The sequence below is a fragment of the Cebidichthys violaceus genome, unplaced genomic scaffold, assembly GCF_023349555.1.
Source record: "Cebidichthys violaceus isolate CVI_PGR_0920_01 unplaced genomic scaffold, fCebVio1.0.p SCAF_2, whole genome shotgun sequence".
In the NCBI taxonomy this organism is placed as follows: Eukaryota; Metazoa; Chordata; class Actinopteri; order Perciformes; family Stichaeidae; genus Cebidichthys; species Cebidichthys violaceus.
Window position 1 is genome coordinate 13933045 of NW_027176372.1, and position 22730 is coordinate 13955774.

General features: G+C 41.4%; 1 protein-coding gene across 1 annotated transcript in view; it reads right to left on the reverse strand.

Moving 5' to 3' along the window:
• Positions 1-4651, reverse strand: part of zdhhc15b (zinc finger DHHC-type palmitoyltransferase 15b) — a 5186-nt gene extending 535 nt beyond the window's left edge. Inside the window, exons 1-11 of the mRNA XM_068714570.1 lie at positions 4517-4651; positions 4080-4106; positions 3886-3980; positions 3644-3764; positions 3238-3307; positions 2887-2919; positions 2682-2802; positions 2329-2461; positions 2061-2187; positions 1530-1648; positions 1-392 (exon numbers count right to left, since the gene is read on the reverse strand). The exon at positions 1-392 is cut by the window's left edge and continues 535 nt beyond it. Coding sequence (XP_068570671.1) covers positions 349-392; positions 1530-1648; positions 2061-2187; positions 2329-2461; positions 2682-2802; positions 2887-2919; positions 3238-3307; positions 3644-3764; positions 3886-3980; positions 4080-4106; positions 4517-4634 — 1008 coding nt within the window. The 5' untranslated portion in view covers positions 4635-4651 and the 3' untranslated portion in view covers positions 1-348. The remainder of the gene's footprint in view (positions 393-1529; positions 1649-2060; positions 2188-2328; positions 2462-2681; positions 2803-2886; positions 2920-3237; positions 3308-3643; positions 3765-3885; positions 3981-4079; positions 4107-4516) is intronic.
• Between the last annotated feature and the right edge of the window lie 18079 nt (positions 4652-22730).

The following is a 22730-nucleotide window of genomic DNA, read 5'->3' on the forward strand; positions in this document are numbered from 1 at the left end:
ATGAACAACCAGATGGAGATATCTATATATAGATATATATTTGTGTTTTTGTATGCAAGGTAATATTTGACAATTTCTTTGTCCGGATCACACTAATATTGTTGTCCATGAGAGGAGAGGTGATGCTACTGGTTGTCCATTGAGTTACTCTATTCATCATTAAAACGTGGGTAGAAGTGGCAGAGACAATCCAATTGCAGGTTTTAGTCCATGAGTTTGGCCCCCTTCAGAATTGGTTTTTCGGTGTCTGAACATCCACATGGTTTGGAATGCATTTGCCTCGTGGTACACTATGTGTGCGATGGTAATCTATGTCCTCTGTACAAGTGTAGATTGTCCTAAAAATGACTATTCTTCCATCTCTATGGTAACAGAGGGGTCTTGGTCCTCAGCTGGAAAGAAAGACAAACACAAATAAATGTCAGCATGCATTATTTCATCAGTGTTTGTTGGAACTGATTCAGCTCCTACAGTAGTTAACATGATGTTGCATATGACCACCAGGTGGTAGCAGAATAGAACGGTTTGAACCAAACTCTTTACTGAATTTGAAGACACAAGTTTGAACTCAAACACATTTGTATTTTTGGTTTGTTTCACCGTCAGAATCACATGTCTAAGCCTTTTTTACTTCAGGGTGACAAAGTGTTTCATAACTGCTTATGGTTGGCGCTGGAAGGTGACTTTCTACAAACTAGATTTATTGTTTTTAGGTGTGTGCCCAGTACTGTCTGTGACTATACTAAAGTGAGTTATGGAATATTTGGGGCATTTAAATGGATCCCACATTTTATTTTGTATTATGGAATTGGAGAAAACAAGTGAGTTACAATAATGATTCTCACATTTTATGGGAAGACAAGTGAAACATTTTAGTTTGGTAATTATTTACTGCTGCTGCTCAATCATGCATCATTTTAACTAAAATATATCACCATGAACATTAAGACAATAATTTCTTGAATTACAAGTTTTCTAAAATGTTATGTTAAAAATATGCAAATGAGGCATTCTATTATCAAATATGTGCTGATTTGCACACATTTCCAGAATATAAATATGGACATTGGATAAACCAGACACAAATCTATTCTCCCCATGTTTTTAGGAAGGAAATGTAAAAATCAGATATGCACTTAAGTTTCACGCCTTCAGATTCAAGTCATTTTAAAGAAAGCTTTCATATCATTCCAACATTATGGTAATTGGGGAAGACTTTTGCTTGCAAATACAAGCACAAAGACAAAAAACATTTAAAAACACAACATATTCAGAGCACATATTAAAATTCATTACCACTCAAACAGTTATCAAACGTTATATTCATTGTAGTGGCAGATGTACTGACACACTCATCAGACTCAACTATTATAAAATATTGGTCCTGTTCATCAGGTGATTTTTTTTAACTTGAATAAAAAATAGATAAAATGATTTCAGTTTTAAGATAATAAAAAGCAGTTTGTATTCGAGGAACTACAAATGTGTGGATGTATAAATATGCATATGACAAAATGAAAGGGACTCACCCAAGCTTCCTTCCTCAGAGCCGTCATCCGACTCCTCCCACATGTCCTCATTAGCTAATAAGGGGTTGTGGGACTCAGAACTCCGATTCTTCAAGGGGAAGTAGTGGCCATTCCCTTGGCTGACGTGTCCAGTACATGAAACAAGATGAAAGCTACTTAAAGAACCGTGACCATTACTTTGTCCGCTCCACTGATCCAATTCCTAATTCGACATTTTGTTCATTAGCTCCAACACTGCTACATATAAAACAACTCTGCAGACATTCCACTTTTTATTGTCCATCCTATCAACTATCCATATCCCCTGTATTTTATTACATACAATACATTCAATTACCATTACATCTATGTTGTGTGGTATTATGTGCTCTGGTTTGATATTTCAATTATGTCAATTGCAAAACAAATCTTTTAGAGAGCCACGTCTAATATTTAAAAAATGCTAATGCAAAATGAGTTGCATCCATGTTTAATTAATGAGCAAGAGGAGGAGAATCGGTTTAACTTGCTGTCTCTTAACGACAAACTCACCTTGTGAAAACAGGGATGAACCACAGCCTCCGATCCTCTCCAAATACCTGCTGCAGGTTTCTGCGTGTGCCGACATTGAAGCCATTTCTGTCTGGTCCATTGACAAAAACTGGAGCTGAGAAGGCCTCTAGAAAAGGAAAAATAATTAGAATAAGATGTTAATGCACCACACCTACTTTTACAAAAGAACCTACATTCACGAGGTAGTGAGAGAGCAGCTTCATGAGCAGAACCTTAAGGGTTCTCCGATAAATATGTAGATCCTCACCTAAAGTGGATCGGTTCTTGGCCACCAACCAACAGTGGTAGCCAAAGAGGAACAGGAGACTGACAAAAAACATGAGCGCCACAAACATGAGAAAGAGGACGTGGAACTTCGCGGGCCCATTTGGCAAGTCACCCTGGGAGAGAGAAACAGGAGAACGAGAAACTTGAGAAAATTGTTGACTTTTAAAAAAAATAAAAAATAAATAAAAAAAAGTATAACTCATGACACTGGGTTTGGTTCTCCGTTCTTGTTGAACTGCAATAGTGCTGACTATGTGCAACTCATTTTTTTTTTGTCATATGACTCCATTATGATGTTAAGCATGAGTGATCATTTAGACTAATGACACTCACCACCCAGAATTTGAGGAAATACTGAAAGACTGTTGCTGCAATGAATACACAGTACAGCATGGAGTAGGAGAGGAAAAGCAGGAAAAACTTGTAGTTGGAAAAGCCCACACAGTTGTTCACCCTAAAAGAAAAAGAAATTCAGGTGTCAGCGCATAATGAATGCATAAATTCCTTAAAACAGGGAAATACAGGCTGAGTGACTTACCAGGGACAGTGGTGGTCCATCTTCAAGACACACCTTCAAAAAAAATAAAGATATTTTGTTTCTGTATGTCAGTTTTACAGTACAGCAGCTATGTTAAAGCAGTAAATACTTTAATACCACTTTTTATATCATAAATCTCTCACTTTTCATACATCCTTCTCTACATGTCATGTGATCACAGTCTGATTCCTTGCAGTAAACATCTGCTCTGATTGATCCTTTGGATATTCTCTCTTGAGAGATAGTGTGCCAACAAAGCAACACCTTCTAATTATCATAACAGTCCTAGGCCAACACTGCCTTTGGGCAATCTCTCTAGATGAAAGGATTGAGAAGGAAAGAGTGACTTACGTTTCACAAACCGAGCAGTGGTGACAGCGGTCAGGCTTCAATACCTGGCAGCGGTCGCAGAACCTGATAGCTAGAGACAACAGGATGGCCAGTTGAATGAACGACATTTGAGCTGAGCTTACCCTTCACTTACTTCCTGTAGCCTAGAACTTAGTCTTAGCAATCAGCACTAATGAAAGAGATGCATTGGCTGATTACTCTGGATGGGGGATGCTCAGGAGCACACACAAGGCTAATTGCACTAGCCTACTTCTTTTCAACACTCACAGATTGTGTGCGAGATGACGGACTGTGTCTAATGTACCTTGTTACTCCTCTTGAGATACGGCAAATAAATGCATAATTCCTTATGAAATCATATCCTTGCTGAGAAAAAAATATAAATAACTTAAAAAGGACAATTTACCTCCAGATTGAGCTCGACTAAAAATGGGCAGTTTCTTTGCAATCTCAACCAGGATCTGTTTCTGAGCATCTGGCCTCTCTTCCATCTCGTATCTTTGCTTGTCTGAGTATGACAGCTGAAACTAGAGCAACAAACATGCATGATGATCAAATGCATATAACTTCATATTTGCAGACTTGTTCTATGGCACAATAAATCAATTACACGGTGTTCAGCCCGTCCTCTTTAAGAGTTCAGGGTACCTTTTTGCATGGTGATGCAGCAGGGGTAAATATGGACTTCCAGTAGGTCCAGGAGAACATCACAAAGCAAACATGAAATACCAGGAGATAGGCCACTGTGAGCACAAAAATCAGGTACATTAATTTACTAAACAACCATAAAATAAAAGTAATGTATTGTATAGCAGCGCACACAACACGTGTGGGTTACTCACCTTTCTCCAGTGTGTTGGAGAGTGTAACTGTAAAAGCAAGAATATGGCATAATAAAAACACAAGCCGGGTGCATGAGAATAGCAACAGTGTAGCATCTGTTTCCACTAAGTTTGATTTTTCAAAAGAGGAACTACATTTACCGGCTAACACGACTAGCCAGATTATAAGGTTGTAGCTAGCTGTGGGAGACACAACAATACAAACACTAGCTAACCTCTTAGAGGCAATGAAACATTTAGTTACCAGTCATTTATAAAATAGCTAAATGTCACGTTAGCTGAATAAAAGCTCATACCCTGAACCACTTCCGCCTATTTCGCTAGCTGCTGCTCTGTTTTACACGATATTTTTGTCAACACTGCTGTGCGGCAATCTGCGATGTCTACAATTAAACGGTAAAAAATCTAAACAAACGGACACCGTGTCTCATACTTACAAAGACATAGCTCAAATACGTAAGCGTAGTACGACCACAACACCACGCAGGTTATTATAAGAACAGGTATCCAGGAGAAAACCCTTTGACAGCATCGCAAACCTCTGGAGAGAGCCATATTCACCTAACCTCTGATCTTATCTGCGCTCGACTACCATTCCTGGGATTTATCCATCAGTGGCATCGGCGAGCGATTCACTGCAAACCAGGCGACAGCCCTGTATCCTGGCAGTTCATTTTCAAAAATTATAATTAATTACAGAATTATGGCAATACAACTGTTAATGTCATATGTTGTACACGAAAATTGTAGTGACACCAAAAATATCAGTTTAGTTCATTGACAAAATTATGATTCATGAAGGATCAGACACAAGGATTCCTGATATTTCCAGTCAGGTGTACTCTATCTGAACTAAGGAATATAATAAGATGCATCATCAATAACAAATTTAATAGAAGAAAGTCTGCTACAATATGCACATACAGTAAAAAAAAAAAAAAAAAAAGTACAGGTAGGCTATAAATATATAAAAAAATGAATGATGGCTGAATTCCATTTAGCTTTTGGAACAATGCCATTTTATTCCCACACATACATACTGTACATTGGGATCAATTTGAGGTTCAGTGTCTTGCTCATTTAACCACCAACCAAACAATTAATGTACACACAACTCGCTCTATCCAACAGCTAAGTGCAGACTTTTCACATAAGTTCTATATGGTCGAGCATGAAACACCAGAACTCTCCCCACTTTGTTTTCACAGGATTCACTAGAAAGTGGACAGCAGAGAGCTGAAAAATTATGAGGGTAGAGAGATGGAGGATAACAAGCAACATATGTCCCCAGATGGACATGAACTGGGGATTGATTTTCAATTTTTTTGCAATTATTAAAACACAATTACTGAAAGTATACAAGCCCTCTTTGTCAAAACTCTACACACAAAATCCCAAAACACAAACACGTTTTTCCATCACAACACCAAATAAATAGCTCTTTCCACATGCCAACTAAAACACTTATCTTGAGCCTTTGGCCTTTTCATTTGGAATGCTGCAAATATAGACTATGAACACAATTATAATGTGTTTATTTTCAATACATTATACATTATAATTACGTTAACTCAATATGACATGAACATAGTTACTATATTTATATATATATATATATATATATATATATATATATATGTAATATAATGTATAATATATATATATGTATATATATATATATATATATATATATATATATATATATATATATTGCAGTTTAACTCCAAAATTAGCCTCCATGTGGCACACATCAGTTGTATTTATTGTGATTTCTAGGTGATCTAATTGGTTATAGGTGTTTTAACAGGTGCATTCTGGGTACAGGTGATTGATAATTGAGTGTGGTATTCTAATGGCAGTGTTAAGCAAACAACACACTGAGTTTTAGTTTTAAAATGATCTGTCCAATGTAGATAACCATGTGGATATTTAAAAAAAAAAAAAAGTGTGTTTTAAGAGTTTCAAACTTAGTGTAAAGCAGCCAGTTGGCTTATAGTTTAGCATACCTGGTCAATCAATGGGCTACATGAGTGGTTTCAATAATTGCATCACACTTATCCATTTTTGTGTCTTGGCAATTGTAAAAAAAAATAAAAAGTAACTAATGGTACTTCTTTCAATTAAATATTCTTGTTTACGCCTGGGTGCTTCATTTGTAGGTTACACAACCAGCTGGATTCTTGTCAAAGTCTCTACAGGCCACACACACACACACACACACACAAGAAATCCTTATTGTTTTGCCTCCCAAGAGAGAAAATTGGATCAACATTCTTCAAGTTCAAGCCATGAAAACTGCTGCAGTTCATTTACTTTTAACATAAATACTGATGTTCGCCTTCTTCATTAAAACATTCTGTGAATTACATCATCTTGGGTTGTTTCTCATTTGATCCTAATGTGATAATACTGTATCGAGTTACTTTCATCCTTACCTTCCCCCAATTTACACACTTGAACATCTCAAATTTTAAATTTGACTGGATTCAATTAAATGATACTGGGGGGGTCATATTGTGCGTTGCACCAACACAGAGTAAAAAGATGCATCAAAGGAAAATGTATTTAAAGAAATAAAAACACAAATGAGTGCTGACAAACCCAGTAATTAAACATGCTGTTTATATCATGGGAATGATCTGGATTTCCAGTAAAGACGACAATAATAACAGTACTGGCAGCAAACGCACACATGTAATGACAAATGCAGTGTGAGAGTTGTGTATTAAATATTGAAGGATTGTTTTACATCTAATTATGAGAAAGAATATGTGGGAATATCTACATGTGCAGTATTATGACATTAAGGGGTTACAAGATATCGTACTATAGATGAACTGTGTGAGCAGTGTCATATACTGCAGTACAGTCCGGGTCAGCTTTTACCTGTGTTGTGTACTGTATTTAGCTGCTTCAGCTCTCCCTGGTTGATTTAGAGTGAGCCTATAAGTCAGAATGTTCTGGAAGTTGTCACACCTTCGAGGTATGAGGTGGACGCTGTAGGTGCTTCATGCATTAGTTCCTCACCGAGGAGGTAAAAAGGATTGTGTGTTAAAGGTTCCAGGGTGTCAGGTTCAACCCTATGACGGCCTGCCTTTTCACTATTTGTTTATCCTGTCTGCCTCCCATGTCTCGATGCTGCCTCCCCAAACACCAAAGTTAATAATGCTCAAGGACTGATTTACTGCTGCTGAGACTCATCGAGAAGAAGAGCTGTGTTTTCTTCTGCTCGGCGCTGGTTCAGAACCAGCTGTTCACTCTGGTTAGTGACAGACATCACTTCTCTCGCTCTGTTGTGAATTTACCAACAGCTTCTCCTTCTTACTGAGGCTGAGTTGCAGATTTTTCTCCTATAGTTGAAAGTCTCTGTTAGGCTCCTGCAATAACCCCAAAATAGAGGGGCAATCAGAAAACTTCTGGGTAACAACAATTGAATCTTGAATCGACTTTTAGTGAGGCGTGAGAAATGAATGTACGGTATCTAAACTGCTCTGGAGGCAGGAAAAACTGCAGCCAACTGATGTGTGATCGCAAACTACCATCCGACTCCACAACCCTGACACACTACTTTAAAGACAAGAAAATAAATGTTGCAAACCCAGAACCAGTTAAAATTTCTGCTCACTGAGTGGGGAAATTGCAAGCACCTAAGTGCACCATTTAGTTTATGTCTGTGTTTAAACGAACATTCTGGGGTAAAACGACATGCACTTTGCAGCAGTCACCAATGGGAGGCACTGTGTGACAAATAACTTGCATTCTTGCAGCGACAGACATCATCCGAGCAGCTCACGACACACCTTTTACCCTCGCCCGTAAGAGAATCTCAGATTTGAACTTTAAAAAGCTTACAGTCTAATTTTAGTGTAACGTGAGCTCAATAGCAGTGTTCATCCCACTATGCACGTTTTGAAACCTGCATCAAAGCATATTGAGGCTTGAGAGTTTGTGTGAACAACAAGGTGTCCAATTAGACTGGCAGTTTGAACATAGACTTGTGTTTTTATGATTCACAGTTGACAAAAATAACAGCAGAAAAAACAAACTGAGCTAAAGCGGTAAGACTAACACAGCTGATGTCACTATCAGCACTGATCTCGGTCTATGAGTGTGCAAACTCATCTTTAATATACCCCATTAATTCCTCCTTCGTCCCTTCAGAGAGATGCTGCTTCTTTTTGTTCGGAACATTTTACGACATGCTGTCATCCTCTGACGTGGCCGTCTAACACAATGCGTAACAACCGGCGTAATAGTCTCCCCATTACTGAATGCTCTGAAACTTTTTCATCATGTCATGGGACCCCAGAGTCACCGGAGCATTTAACCGTGGACTCTAAGAGCCCACTAGGACTGTTGATCACAGGCGTCGTGGAGAGGCTTTGTGTGCTTCACAGTACCACCTGCTCTCCCCCCTTTACGTAATGCAGACTCCCTCTCTGCAGTGCCTTCTGGGATAGGGGTGTGAGGTGAGCTGCGCCCAATACTGACCTCCTCTCCTCCATCACACATGTTCTCTCCTCTCATTCTGAAAGCCTGCTCTTTTCCCTAACATCTTCTCCCACTTCAACACATCGGCCGTCGCTGGCTCTCCATCCAATTCCTGCTCTCTTTGACACCCCCCCATCCACCCCATCCCCCTCTGTCTTCCTTTCTCTTCAGGCAACAGCGTCGGCAGCTGGGTGATGACAGCTCCTCTCTCATTCAATCGCTCACTGGAGGCAGGGAGCGGCCGTCCATCCATCAGCACGGCAGCAAACCCCTCCACTACAAAGCCATTGTGACTAGCAAAATAGTAACGGCCTTTTAATCAAAACATTTACCCCCACGTAAAAAAGTAAAGCACAAACAGCTCTTATCAGCAGGTCGAGGCAGACTCCTCGTCTCAGAGGTGTGTGTGTGTGTGTGTGTGTGTGTGTGTGTGTGTGTGTGTGTGTGTGTGTGTGAGCGAAGCGTGGTGAAGGTGCATTCCATGTCTACCCTGGTGGTAGTCTACGCAAACAGACAGTAGGGGCTGGATGAGAGCCCATTTGGGGAGAAGTCATGCGAGGCTGCAGAAAAGTGCAAAAGCACCCTGCTTCACAATGCACCGCCATGGAGGCGTAATAACTGCCGAGAGGAGCACAATGGCCAACACAATGCGGTGTTATGAGTTCGCCCTCGAGTCTGCTGCTCACTGTTATGCCTTGAAGATGAAGTGGCACTTAGAGTGTGCATTTCATTTGACCCCTGAGACTCTCATGTCATGCAGTTGTGCTCTGCAGTCACAGCTGGTTCAGGGAATGCTGATGATGCTAAGCACTTGGGAGGGTGATTCATTTGGGAGGTGTGTGTGTGTGTGTGTGTGTGTGTGTGTGAGGAAGAGGAACGGAGGTATTATTTGTTTTGCAGACTGTATTTTTGTCTGTTTTTGCAACACTGCAAGATGATGCAGTGCTATGTTTGATAGGATTTCCATTTCATTCCCTGCATGCTTCAGTGTCTGGACAGGGAATTCATCGTGTGTGCATCCGTTTGAAGTTAATATGGAGCACATATTGGAAAGTCTGCATTCATCTTAACATATTGTCATTGGTGTGCGTCCAGGTGACCATAGAGTCGCTGTTCTGAGTTGCCCACATTTAGACAAAAGGTATGTGTGCAAAAATCAGACACAAGCACAGGAGTAATTAGAGAGACAGACCAGTGCAAGAAAACACAACTATGACTTCAGAGAACATAGTTACACACGTCATTTGCAATTTATCTGAACACAACACAGAATAAGATCTAATGCCTTCTACCATTAACTTATTAACACCAACGCATTGCCCGGAGAACTGTCGAGAAACTTGTTTTGGTGCATTATGCATATATGAATAAGTCATGTTGGAATCAGGGAGAATAATGCATGCTTTTCTGAATTTTCTTTTTACGTCACACAGCCAAATGTTCTGACTCTGAGGACGACTGCAGATCCTCAAGGTCTGCTTCTCACCCCACTGATGGACAAGGCGTACCACAGACGTCTGGAAAGCTGCTGGGTTAGTGTGACGTCAGCAAACGGCACTCAGCGGAGCAGGAGAAGCCCTTAAACAAGGCTATATTTCTGCCTGGCCTCTGCTCATATTCACACTTAACAGCAGAACAAACAATGACAGGGCGGGGAGGAATTGCAGACACCTCACCCAGCATGTGTGAAAATAAATCTGCTCAAGGGTGGAGACCTGTGTGTCTTCGGCAATCATGGAAATTTCAATGGCCGCGCCATGAAGGAGAGCTATAAGCGTTTTAATAAAGGCATTTCGTTACGCCGTGTGCTTGTCACGCACTCATGGGCGATTTTCTAAATCCCATGCTGCCTTGAAAACCTGCATGGAGCTCTTTCCATTGCCTTGATGCTAACAGGATCCAAACTGAAAACATATTTCATCAGGATCATTGTTCTCGATCTCTGCGCTTGTCATCAAACAGATTAATTGCATTTTGCCAAGTGATAAAATAATACATTGTGTCTAACCACATGATAATATTTGGAGTGGAACATCAAAGGGCAATTGTAGCAGCGTTGTCGCTTTCAAGGGCCCTTTTGAAAGCTAAAGCACCGCCTGTGCTCTGTCTAAACTTAACCACCTCTCCTCCACTAAAATACCTCATGGAAAATCTGATCTGGAGATAACCCCTTTCTCCTCGCAGATAGTGAGAACAAAAGGCAGTCCTTTCACTTAGACTCATTTTCATCACCTCAAGCTGACTTTCCATGAATACGATTGGTTGTATCAATATGTGTTATTTGGCTGAGTGAAAAAGGAAGTGGTTGTTAAGTGCCATTGGTGAGATACAAACAGAGGCTGGGGTAATGAAAGACTGCAGCAACTGGACACAGAGGGCAGCTGGAAAGTCTATCATCTCACAGGTTTACATGCTGTTTGCCTTGTGTTGTACGCCAGCCTCCAGTGTCCCCCGAGGACACTTAGCTTTACACATTCACAACACACACAGTTACCACACACAAGGAAAAATGTACTGTTGAGTACAACCAACCCCCCCCCCCCCCCGGATGTTTTGCTGCAGGATATGAATATGTTGTATCAAACCTTGTCAAGACAGAGCAGGTATTGAGAACAGCAATAACCACAAAAGGAATATGCGGACATCCTTTTTTCCCATAGTGCCTCAGAAAACAGATTACTCACTGATGGTGCAGCAGGGAATAAAGTTAGACAGTGGAAGGCTTCATTGGCTTCTGATGATCCAGTCCGACTGACGCAACCATGTCAGGTTCACATGGGACCAAATCAGTCTTCTTCCACCATGGGTGTCCGTCACTCATCCTCATGAATACACACCTCTGTGCCTATATACACACACACAAGATGGACGTGATATATCAGTCAGTCACTCTCAGGATTAATGATATGGAACTATTTCGGCATACATACAGTTTTAAGACTTATCGCCTACTGTATGAACAGCGACAAAGAAAAATCCAGGTGGAAATCATCAACATATCTTGTTTTCTACCTGTCCTTCCTTTGATGGTCGTCCCTTCCTTAGCACATTGCAGAATTTACACTCACTTGAGGACATGGGCCTGGTTGGTCAGAGGACAGAGGTTTACTCAAGTGTCAGCACTCTGGTGCCAGATGTGCGCAACTCTATGAGAGCCAGTTCACACAAAGAATCAGGCTCTGACAGCGCAGTAATGTGGCATAAAGAAAATCTGGGTGATAACAGCTCATCTGTCTCCTGCTATGGTAGTTTACGGTAATTTATGAGCACCCCATTTGAACCATACTCAAATGAATGCTTTCCAAGATTACATGCTCATAAATATTCCAACGAATGCCTCGAGCAGAGAGGTGACCCCATCAGTGACAATAATTTACATTTCAAAGGTTGCAAAAACACTTTAATGGCTTGTTTCTTTTTTTCTTTCTTTCCCTGTCTGAAAATGTGAGTTTGGGTTGACTGTTTTCCCAGTTCTGCATGGAAAGGGTCTGGAGTTATCATCGTGGAGGAGATTCCTGAGCAGGTACTTAAGGGAATCTGTTTCCATGCTCCAATGTAACACACAGGGGCAGAGAGACAGACAGAGTAGAATAAATAGAACAGAGAGATGAATGTGGGAGGAGATGGAGAAAAAGACGAGATGGCTGAGGAGTAATGAGAGCGAGGAGCAGACAGGAGGGTAAACAAAGTATAGGTAGAAGAGATTAAGAAGATACATGAATGTGGGGGGTGCTGCAATGAAAGATCCAGGTATAAAGTGCAAATAGAAAGAGTATGGGGGTGGAAGGGGGCTTATTGAGTTAGTAATGCAGTCAGAGCTCCCAGCACTGTGAGAGACAGCAGCCAAAGGTGGCACAGAGTTGCAAACCACATTAAAGAAACTCACCCTTTGCATTTAAAGCCCCCTGATGTAGGCACTGATGTGTTTTCATGCTCCGGGTTACCAAAACAAACAGGGGTGACCGTGTTTTGTTCTGTTTTGCGAGGAATGTAACAGATGCAGTCTGGAGCCGCAGGGGGCTGGTTGGTAGTCATAGCACATGTTGTTGACCTTGTCTGCACCCCCAAGAAACCTGGACCGGCCGCTGTATCTGATACATACTATACATGCCTTTGAAGTGCAGACTGATAGACAGACAGACAGACAGACAAATAAATCCGTTCAAATCACTGCCAATGCCAGCAGGAACACTTCATTATCTGGCATTGCTTATAAATAGAAAATAATACATAACCTTGCAAGTTCTTACTCATACTGTAAAGAAATTCCCTCCCAATTTGTACAACTCTGCATCACGCCTGAAGGTTCACACTGTGTAATCAGTCGTGATGAGAGAAATGAACACCAACAGAAATCTGTCTGTTGCCATTATAAACAGTGCCGTTTCTGAATCTTGGGGCTTTTTTCCCCTGGAAACAAATAGTGCAACCATCCAGGTAGATTCCGTCACAGAGACAATGCTAACATAACTGATGTTTAGCAGGTATAATGTTTACCATCTTCACCATCTTAGGTTAGTGTGTTTGCATGCTAACATTTGCTGATTAGCATTAAACACAAAGTATGTTATGGGAATTTGTTTTTGAAGTAATTTTTTAAAACAAAAATGTAAATTTCATGGTGCTAGAGGAAAAGTCAGAGGATCACCAAAGTCAGTAGGATTCATCCTCTGGGGACTATGAATGTAGAAAATATCATTGCAATCCGTCCAAGAGATATTTCAGTCTGGATCAAAGTGATGGGCTGAATGACCGACATTTTGTGTAAAAATGTGTTATGGCAAAAGGGTTTATTAAGTAAGATTGTTCTGTTGTAATAAATTTAGAATCCTTCTGAGTGAAAACCTTCCACCACTTTGATTAACATTATCACAGGACAGCAGGGACCTTATTTTTTGTCAAAAGCTTCTTTTATCAGTAGGTGAAAGCTGGTTTCATAGAAGGTCTTTCCACTGATGTATTTTAAATGCTCTATCTTTCCATTGGCAGTGTCATGTAAACCCTGGCAGCTGACTTTGTCTCCCCTGCATTGGATCCAGTGTTACAGTCCAACCGGAGCCACCGGCCAGACGGACAGCTGCCTGGAAAGAGATTCTCGTTGGTCCAAACAGAACCTTAGTCGGGGTCCTTTGGGTCGAGTGACTGTAAATCCTCATCCAGTTTGTGATGTTCTCAATGCACACATTTACTCCTACAGACTGCAGACTACACCTACAGTGACCCCAACGTGTACTATGGCATGCCATTCCAGAGACTATTATAAATTTGACAACATAAGCAATCACTGTCAAAAAAGTGCAAACACAAATACTTGCTAATGTGTGTGTGTGGTTCATTGATGGGAAACAGTAACTGAACGAGTAGAAACAAGTTTCTCTTGGATAGTCATGTAAGGTTAATATTATGAGCAACTGTTGTACTTCTGGCTTGGATTTAATTCAGCCTAATAAGAATGGCACTACTGTTTTGCTTCACCAAATCTTTAGGAGATACAGTGTTGGAGTTAAATTACCAGATGGAAAAAACATGCATCTGTGCAAAAATTCACAGTACAAGAGAGGTACCAATGTAAAATCAAACTGCCAGTGGATGTTGTTGCCCCACAGACAGAGATATGCATTGTATATACAGCAGTGTTTCCGTATCCATGACAACAAATTCAACTTGCCCACATGTCATCAGGTGGCTGATAATGGACACGTCTTGTAGTGATGATGTCACTATCTCCACACAAAGGGGAGCTCCAGCATTAAATAGAGTGTGGAAGAGACTTCTCATTCGCAAAAGAGCTCTGTGTTGAGTTAGGGATTAGGGGGGGGAATTAGAGTACCAGTGTCACCTCCAAATAGTTCCTCCATCTTTTAAAGTCACATAAAAAGTTAAATCTATGCACTTGGGCAGCAACGAGGACTTTGTTACAATGTATTTTCCATTCGGATTCGATAGCCAAAAAAAATATGGCATAACCAGCAGCGCTACATCAAAGTCAGGGAGGAGAGGGAAAGAGAAAGCGACGGAGAGGGAGGAGGGGTACGGTTCACACTGCTCCTGTGTGCCCCACTCCCTCTCACCGCCCTCTGGCAAGAAACAGGCACGCACTGCCTCACTGCACCAACGCTGAAGCTGTGAGCTGGGACGGAAACCTAACTATTTAGCCTCTGCAGCCATACACACCCTTCATGCTTGACACTTCTCACTGCAGTCCATCACCGCATTAGCATAACAAACTTTCCACTTGAGGTAGTTTTCTCATAGTTTGGTTAAGCAGGGTCTTTGAGGAATGTCTGTTTTCTGGTGGATGGACGGCTACTGATGAGACAGCCGCTACGGTCCATATGTGCCACTGGAGGCCAGGGTGCCTTACTGGTCTCATAAAGTCCCAACCAGCTTATGAAGGGCCTTTCATGTTTCATGTAAGCTCAGTGCAGTGCCGAGTGGAGTCTTGCTTTTTTTCACACTCTTTCCATGCTCTAACACAAAACCTGGTACTTATTCATATAGACTCGTAGTAATCATAAATGATTACTTTCAATGTGAGTGCAATACATTATATTAAATGCTATCTGGCCAGAACCAACACAAGACAGTTAGCAACAAGCTGGTGGACTTGGTTGAGCATTTAGGAGCTAAAGAGCCAGATATTTACTTAAAGGGTCGGTTGAGCCCAAAACCAGAGCTAGAAGCACAACTCCAAATGAATGCTAGTGCTGCTCCAATTTGCTGGATGTTTAAATAGAAAACTGCTTGCTTTTGCCATATCAACTAAACAGATACCGTGTCAGTGTTTGGGTTTACAGCTTGTTTATGCTGTCCCAAGTTACCAAAAAAATAGTTACTTAGTTAGTATTTACAGATTTAAGGCATTCACACCAAATCAGGCGTTGTGGCGTTAAGCGCAGGGTTGCGCAGCGGTGTGGGAGTGTCACTTTAATGGCCCATTTGACAGTCATTTGGTTGACGCATTTGATTTGAATGGTCCATTGATTACCGGTTGTGTAATTGGCCACCGGAATGTGACGTCAGCTTGTGTTTCTCCAAAAAGCAGATTCTGTTTTAACGTTTCACGGCAGGCCGCTGTGTTTTCTCGGCATCCCCTCTGGTCCCAGCTGGTGGGGGCTAAGAGTACAACCCACGTTCTACTGAATGGGAGGACTGACGTTTAGGATGCAACACCTGATTTGGTGTGAATTATGCCTAAATAAAGAGCAACTTAGTGCCGTGACTTAATGTCCCATCTTATAATGACTTGGTTGACAAAGAAAGACATTAGACAGATGAGCAACACTCACAGCTGTCCAGACAGCCTTGCTCAAAGGAAGGATGATTAGGCCTGTTTTGTATTTGACAGACACTCATATCGTCTGCCCTTCGAAGACAGCTCTTCTGCTGTGTCTAAAGCAAATAAAGACCACACACATACACACACCTCCTTCTTCTGATACATATAATACAGCGATGAAATTGCATCTTATACCCCTCTGTTATGCAGGTTCTCAGTTTTACATGCACCTGCAGGTGTGTGTTGTATCACCACCCTGACCTTGACAGATAAAGATTAGGCTGTGTTTTGTTGTTTTGTGTTCAGGGCAATGAGAACTGTAAACTCTGCTGCACACTCCACTGTGAACTTTTGTGTCCGGTCGTGCCGAGGACAGCCGGGGCCACAGCATCGGCCAGATAATCCCCATCCCCATGCACGGTTAGCATCTGTGTTTGGCCCCTAATAGAAAACAGACACCATTAATAGCAGATTCCTGCCTGTGATTAATGATATTGATTCAGTTTTCCAAGCCTGTGTTTTTCTCCTCCTCTCCTTCTGAAATTTTTCACCAGTGTTGCCATGGCCAATTAGTCTGATTGCTCTGCGCTGGCATCAAAGACCGGCTGGGAGGCCGGGCCTGATGGGTCCTGGGCTGAGTGTTCGACATGCACAAGAAGGACTGGAAAACAAGCCTGATTTCTCTCATTAGAACCCTTCTCACGTAATCCAAAAAAATGTAAGGAAAATGTCAGCTATTTCAACTATGCTTTTACGTATGCTTGCATAAATAGTTATTAGGACTATAATCGCAACCATGGTGAGATATGAGAGATCTCTGTGATGTTAGAGGCACAGAGGTAGAAGGATGAGGTGTCCTCACAAATCACCTTTTATTACGCAAATGTAAATGTCCTATGATTGAATGGGAGACATTATCATATGGCTGGAGAGATTAAAATGGAAAATGGAAATCTTGAAATCAGGATTAAATCCCTCATGAGGTAATGTCACTCAAAAAGCAAATGTCATTCAACAGGGGATTTACAGACGCAGCACCAAAAGGACACGAGGAAACGAGGTGTCTGAACTAGGAAAAGACCACAATCACCTACACAAATACTTACACAGCCACGGGACTGGCCTTAGGACACACATACAAGTACACCTTCCCTTCTGTGCATCAATTTCCTCATCCATTCAGTTCAAAATGCATCATGAATTAAAAAAACGATTTTCAATAAACTGAGAAGACATTATGTGACGCCTGATTGTAACCACGATATGGCCATGATAACTGATTTTATGATCATAATTTATTCGTGCAAAATTAGTTATGCACCTATCCAACCTTTTCTATCCCGATACCGAATCCTCCAACCTCAACTCCCCTGCAGAAAACAACTACCAATCCAATACCGGTGCTCTTTTATTCCTAAATTTAAAAAATGTATACCACACACTGCATGGAAGTAGGTGGCCTCCTGCCATGACTGAATACATGTAAGTGCATCCCTATGAGAAAAAAAAAACTATGAAAGAATATTAGAAATGGGGTCAAATACTGTCAATAAAATAATACAACAATAAACTACCTCACCTAACATCCAGTCAAATATTAAGTGGATACGTAATTTTCCACGTGCAATCTATAGTTTTTAACGTAGTTGAGTGAAATTAACATGTACTTTTTCTACATGATTATGTTTGTCACATTTGACAGAAAAATGCACTTCAATCTCACTGTCGCCTGTTATGCTGTGACCACATGTTTTCTTCTTTTGATCACTTCTTTTTCCTTCTCCCTCGCTAATATTTTGTTTACTGATCTCTGTTGCTTCCCATTACTTGACACGATTTCACAGAGACCCTCATCAGAGATTTTGCTTATGTAATGTGCAACCAATTACACCGAATTACCTTAGCACACAAGCTGCAGCACATGGCTTGTGAGCTGTTTCTATTGGCTTTCTTGAATGAGGCTAAAGAACATGTTCAGTGTGTGAACAGAGGCAGACAGGGGAGGTGGGGACTGTATGAAGTCACTGTGAATGTTCAAGGCTAAGTAAGTAAGTAAAGATATTAAATTAGTTTTGAAGGAAAGTGAAATCAGTATATGTAGTACATACTTTTACATCCTGCATCACCCCAAATACTGGCGACAACCAAACTGTAGCCTCCCGCTAGAAGTATCTGTGCATTGCAGCCCGAACGGCAACAGAAAACACTTTTATGGTGCTGAAATTTGCACAACATATGGTGCACAAGTAACATACCAGAAACAGGAGCTGGGGTGGGGTGGAGGGGGGAGACAGGCGTTTCCTTAAAGCAAAATGGTGCACCGTCATGGGACAGGGGCTCCCTCTGAACACAGGGACTGCATCCTAAGAGTCGAGTGTTTGAGCTGCTAACGAGGCTTTATCAATTTAGTAATGACATTCCTGTCCACTCTATCTCCACAGGGTGCCCCACCCTAACTCAATCCAGATGAGCTCCATCATGTCATAGTTGGAGGCGAACCAATCTTACATGACAGAAGTGGGCGGGTATTTCTGTGCTTCTGATAAAAATGGGGAGTAGGAAAAACATTTCTAAGGGGACACTCTATTAAAGAAAAGGCATGAGGCCTTTTCCACAGATGTTTTGCACATTGGCCTGAGTCAAGCGGCGTGGCCGGTAATGGAGTGATAGGCAGTGTAAAGGCTCGCTCCACTGAGGGCCGTTTTACGCTTTTCAGGGTGTTGAAGAAGTACACTAGCAGGACCGCACACACACTCACAGCTTTTTCTGTTTGTTTCTCACAAAACACAGACACCGTCCAAATGCAAACAGAATTAAAGACCGAACAGAACCGATACATAAATTGCTGGAAACTCAAAATTCATCTGTGAAGAGTAGCTTAACACCATCTTGTTTTTGCTGACCTGCAGTGGTGTAACTTCCCATGCCGCTGCAATGATGTACACTGCAGCCGGGGACTCACTGTGTGTCAACTGTCATGACAGTGACCTGCCGACTCGTTTAGAGGCACAGTTTCTGCATTACTCTGAAGATTGAGGGTTCTGATACTTTATAAAGCACCTGGACCTGCTTTATAATAAAAGAAGGCATGTAAATCTCACTTTATACAATATGGGACCTTTAAGTCCAGCCTGTCCAGATGTGAACTTATCAACATAAGCATAGATTCTAAAATGACATTATAACAGGGACCCCTTTATTTACACATTTCCATCTGACAATGAGGAACAAGGTTGTTCAGGGAACCAACTGCTTTGACTGTCATCACTGTTCAGTGATCAGCAACACACTTTTCTTTTCCATGAGCGCTGTAGCTCCAGTACACACAGTCCACATAGCAGCAGTCAGATCAGAGCAGGCTAACAGCTCAGCCTGCAAACACCTCAGATGGGCCGCGTGGACTCGCTCTGTCCACCAGTTCCCACAATTTAACTGCCTGGCGTGCAAGAAAACTCATTACACGGATGTACACTTGAAAGTTAATTTTGATTCCTGAGCTTCACGCGCACTGATTGCCTCATCTCCTACATTAGGGTCATGAGCAGTACTAAAACAGGCTGTAAAATGACAATGTGACTGCAATGTTTAATGCAGTTTCTGAAGTTTGCTGTGCAGTGCAAGACTAAATGTTTCCTTTCTCCGCAGCCAAACCTTCTGTCAGGGCATGCCCCAGTGATCACTTTGCATTTACACTCAGCAGAGGTTTGTTCCAAACACAGACACACATCTAGACTCAAACATCAACTGTGATTGTGTGAGCAGATGGAGACAGATTTTGTAAATTTGCAGCAAACGTAGAGAGGAAGGAAAGCAATGAAATGGGAAAATCAATCAACAACAACATCAATCTGAAGGGCCCAGGTTAAAGCAGCAGAGAGATGCTGACTAGCCCCCAGGGGGCACAGTTCTCTGGATGAATTCAAAACATTGTGTCTCTCTCTGTCTAATATTCTTCGTTTTGCTCAAATATCTCCCTTTCTCATTTCCTACTCTTGTCACTGTTAAAACTAATCTGTAATTTTCACCCCACCTACTTCAAAGATGCATTGACATGGCAGGGAAATAGTCTTAAAAGGGTAAAAAAAAAAATCCAGCAACACTTAATAAACACCTAGTAAAAAGAACGGGGGTGACTGCTAAGTGGAGAGCAGGGCCGCTTTTCAATCAGAGGGTCGGCGGTTCGAGTCTCATGTCATGTCAATGTGTCCTTGAGCAAGACACTTAACCCCAAAATTGCTCCCCTGGCTGCGTCTACGGTGTGTAGATAGATACTGAATTGTAAGTCACTTTGGATAAAAGCATCTGCTAAATGACTGTAATGTAATGTAATGTAATGTAAATGTGCGACCAATGTTACACGAAACTGATGACGGCTACAAGCCAGAAACTCTAGTGTTGGACCCTCAAAAGTCACATCCCTTTTAGACCACAACCCCGGTCATAGTGCATCTATTTACCAATGTATGCAAGAAATCCAGTCATCTTTTTTTCTTGTAAAACAAAATCCGACATGTGTTTACATGAGCTATACCAACCTATTTCAACCAATAATATCATGACACCCATCAATCAATCAATCTGCAACTTTTAGCAACAAGGGAGGTGTGTGAGTGGAGCCGCTGTCCTCTGTAGCTCCATATCATGTTACATTCTTAGCCTGTTGACTTTTTAGCGGTCCAATATAATATGAAGGATTTGATTCAAATCCCTCTTGTAACTGCACTGCTCAAATATTCAGTTTCACTGTAAAATACAGACTGCATCAATTACCTCGAATTACAGCAATGGAACCATGTTACAGTTTACATCCATGTCTCTCCAAAATGTCATCAGTTCCTAATTTGATCCTATTAAATGCTTGTGTTAAATTGCCATTGTTTGCATATTAATCCTTGAGATATGGTCACAAACGTGTCAGTCTGTCTTGAGTCAAAGTTGATGTCAGTGCTAAATTTGAAGAGATTTACTGAAGGCGTTACTGAGATATTACATTGGGACAGAATGGGACAGATTTGACCACAAAACTCTGATCAGTTCGTAGAAATTCCTTCCAGGCGTTTCTGATTTATCGCGTTCACAAGAATGGACCGGCTGTAGGGACGGACGGACAACCCGAAAACATAATACCTCCGGCCACGGCTGTCAGCATAATGAAATAATTCACTGATGCTATAGAGCAGGTATAAGTTAAAAAGACAAACAATTTGGTGTTGCCAGGTCATATAAAATCCTCATCCAGCACAACAGTTGTTTTGACTCTTTGTCTGTTTAGTCTCAATAAGTAAGACCCCTTGAATTAATTTAATACAAGAACTAAATGAGCTGATGTTGATTAAATAGTTAATAGATTGGTGGTCAAAAAGTCCATTTTAGGGTCTTGTTGATTAGGAACCTGGCAACCCAAAAGTCGAAAAAGCATTGGTGAATGATCTTTTAACCATTATTAAAGTTATTAATAAGTAAACCATTTGTAAAGAGTATCTTATCAGTAAGTGGTGACAAAAACTGCCTTGTTTGAAAATGTCAGTCTCGCATGAATCTGCTGTTGTCTTTAAAATTCACCTTATGATGGAGGATTTCATTTTACTTCATTGTGCCTGTGGGACCGCTTAAAATCAATTAACATATTAAAACAATAAACAGCTTCACATGGGCATTTAAAAGAAGACTACACCGATGGCCTTCATCAGTCCAGCACATTAAACGTCTAAACAGAAGGTTTCATACAGCACTCCGACTTCTCCTGAGTCAACGCAAAAATAACAGACGATTATCTGCCGAGGTTAGTCAAGGTCCAGGGGTTCACTTCCAGTTTGCTCTGCTGCCAAACACTAAGACTCTATTAGTTCACACCTTCTAGTGCAATGAAACATGCTTGTGCTAGTTTTACGAGTTTTGGCCAACGGTGCACTGTATCCACACTGACCAGTAAAAATCTCAGAGTGCACAGTGGAAAGACAAGGTAGTTGGCCCATGTGTGCAATCAGACCAGGACAGTCAGGATGGGAGCGATACAGGCTCTCACAGCGCACCAAAACACACAATAATGGCACACAACAGAGAAATGAATCCATGGAAAAGACACCTAATCCTCATTACAAAGGGTTTGGCTTCTCTTTTTATGACACATGTGACTGGCGAACAATTATGTATTCTCTAATCCCATCATCCAGTCAACAGGCAGCCGTCTGGAGGCTTAACCTTTGGCGTAATCAGGGAATCTCCCGATCAAAACAGGAACATGTCAGGTTCCTCACTCTTTTGTCTCTCACACTCGCTGTCCTTATTATGTTACAGCAAGCACCAGTCTGACAAATTAGCTCATGCATAGGCCGGTATGAGGAGAACAATTCACGTGTATCTGAATGCACTTGAACAGGGTAACAGTCAGGAAATGTGATGGTGTCTTGCAGGATTGTATTTGTTCACAGCTCTCTGCTTTCTGTTATTTTTGTGGTTTCTATGGCCACAGATTATTTGAGACATTTCTTGTCAGAATAATAAGGCGAGTGTGAGTGTCTTGCTTTGTTTTAAGGTGGAGTGAAGAGGACAGAAAGGAGAGGAGAGGCTGCCAACAATGGTGGAAAGAAGAAACAGTAAACAGCAACACACTGATGGGCCTCTGCACAATATGAGGATATGTACCGTAAGTATGTGCCATCCTGATAATCTGCACCAAAAATGCATGTATGAGTATCGTCTGAAAGGGATGGGTTTTGCTCAGCGACCCCGTGCAGGGCTCCTCCAGCAGCTTGTCAGGGTTGGCGGCTCCTTCTCTGGGACCTCTGGCTCTCTTATCCATATTGCAGTCAAGCTTCAAAAATAAAGAGCCCCTGAGACCCATTTGCCTCAGCAGGCAAACCCCACACCGACAATGCGTC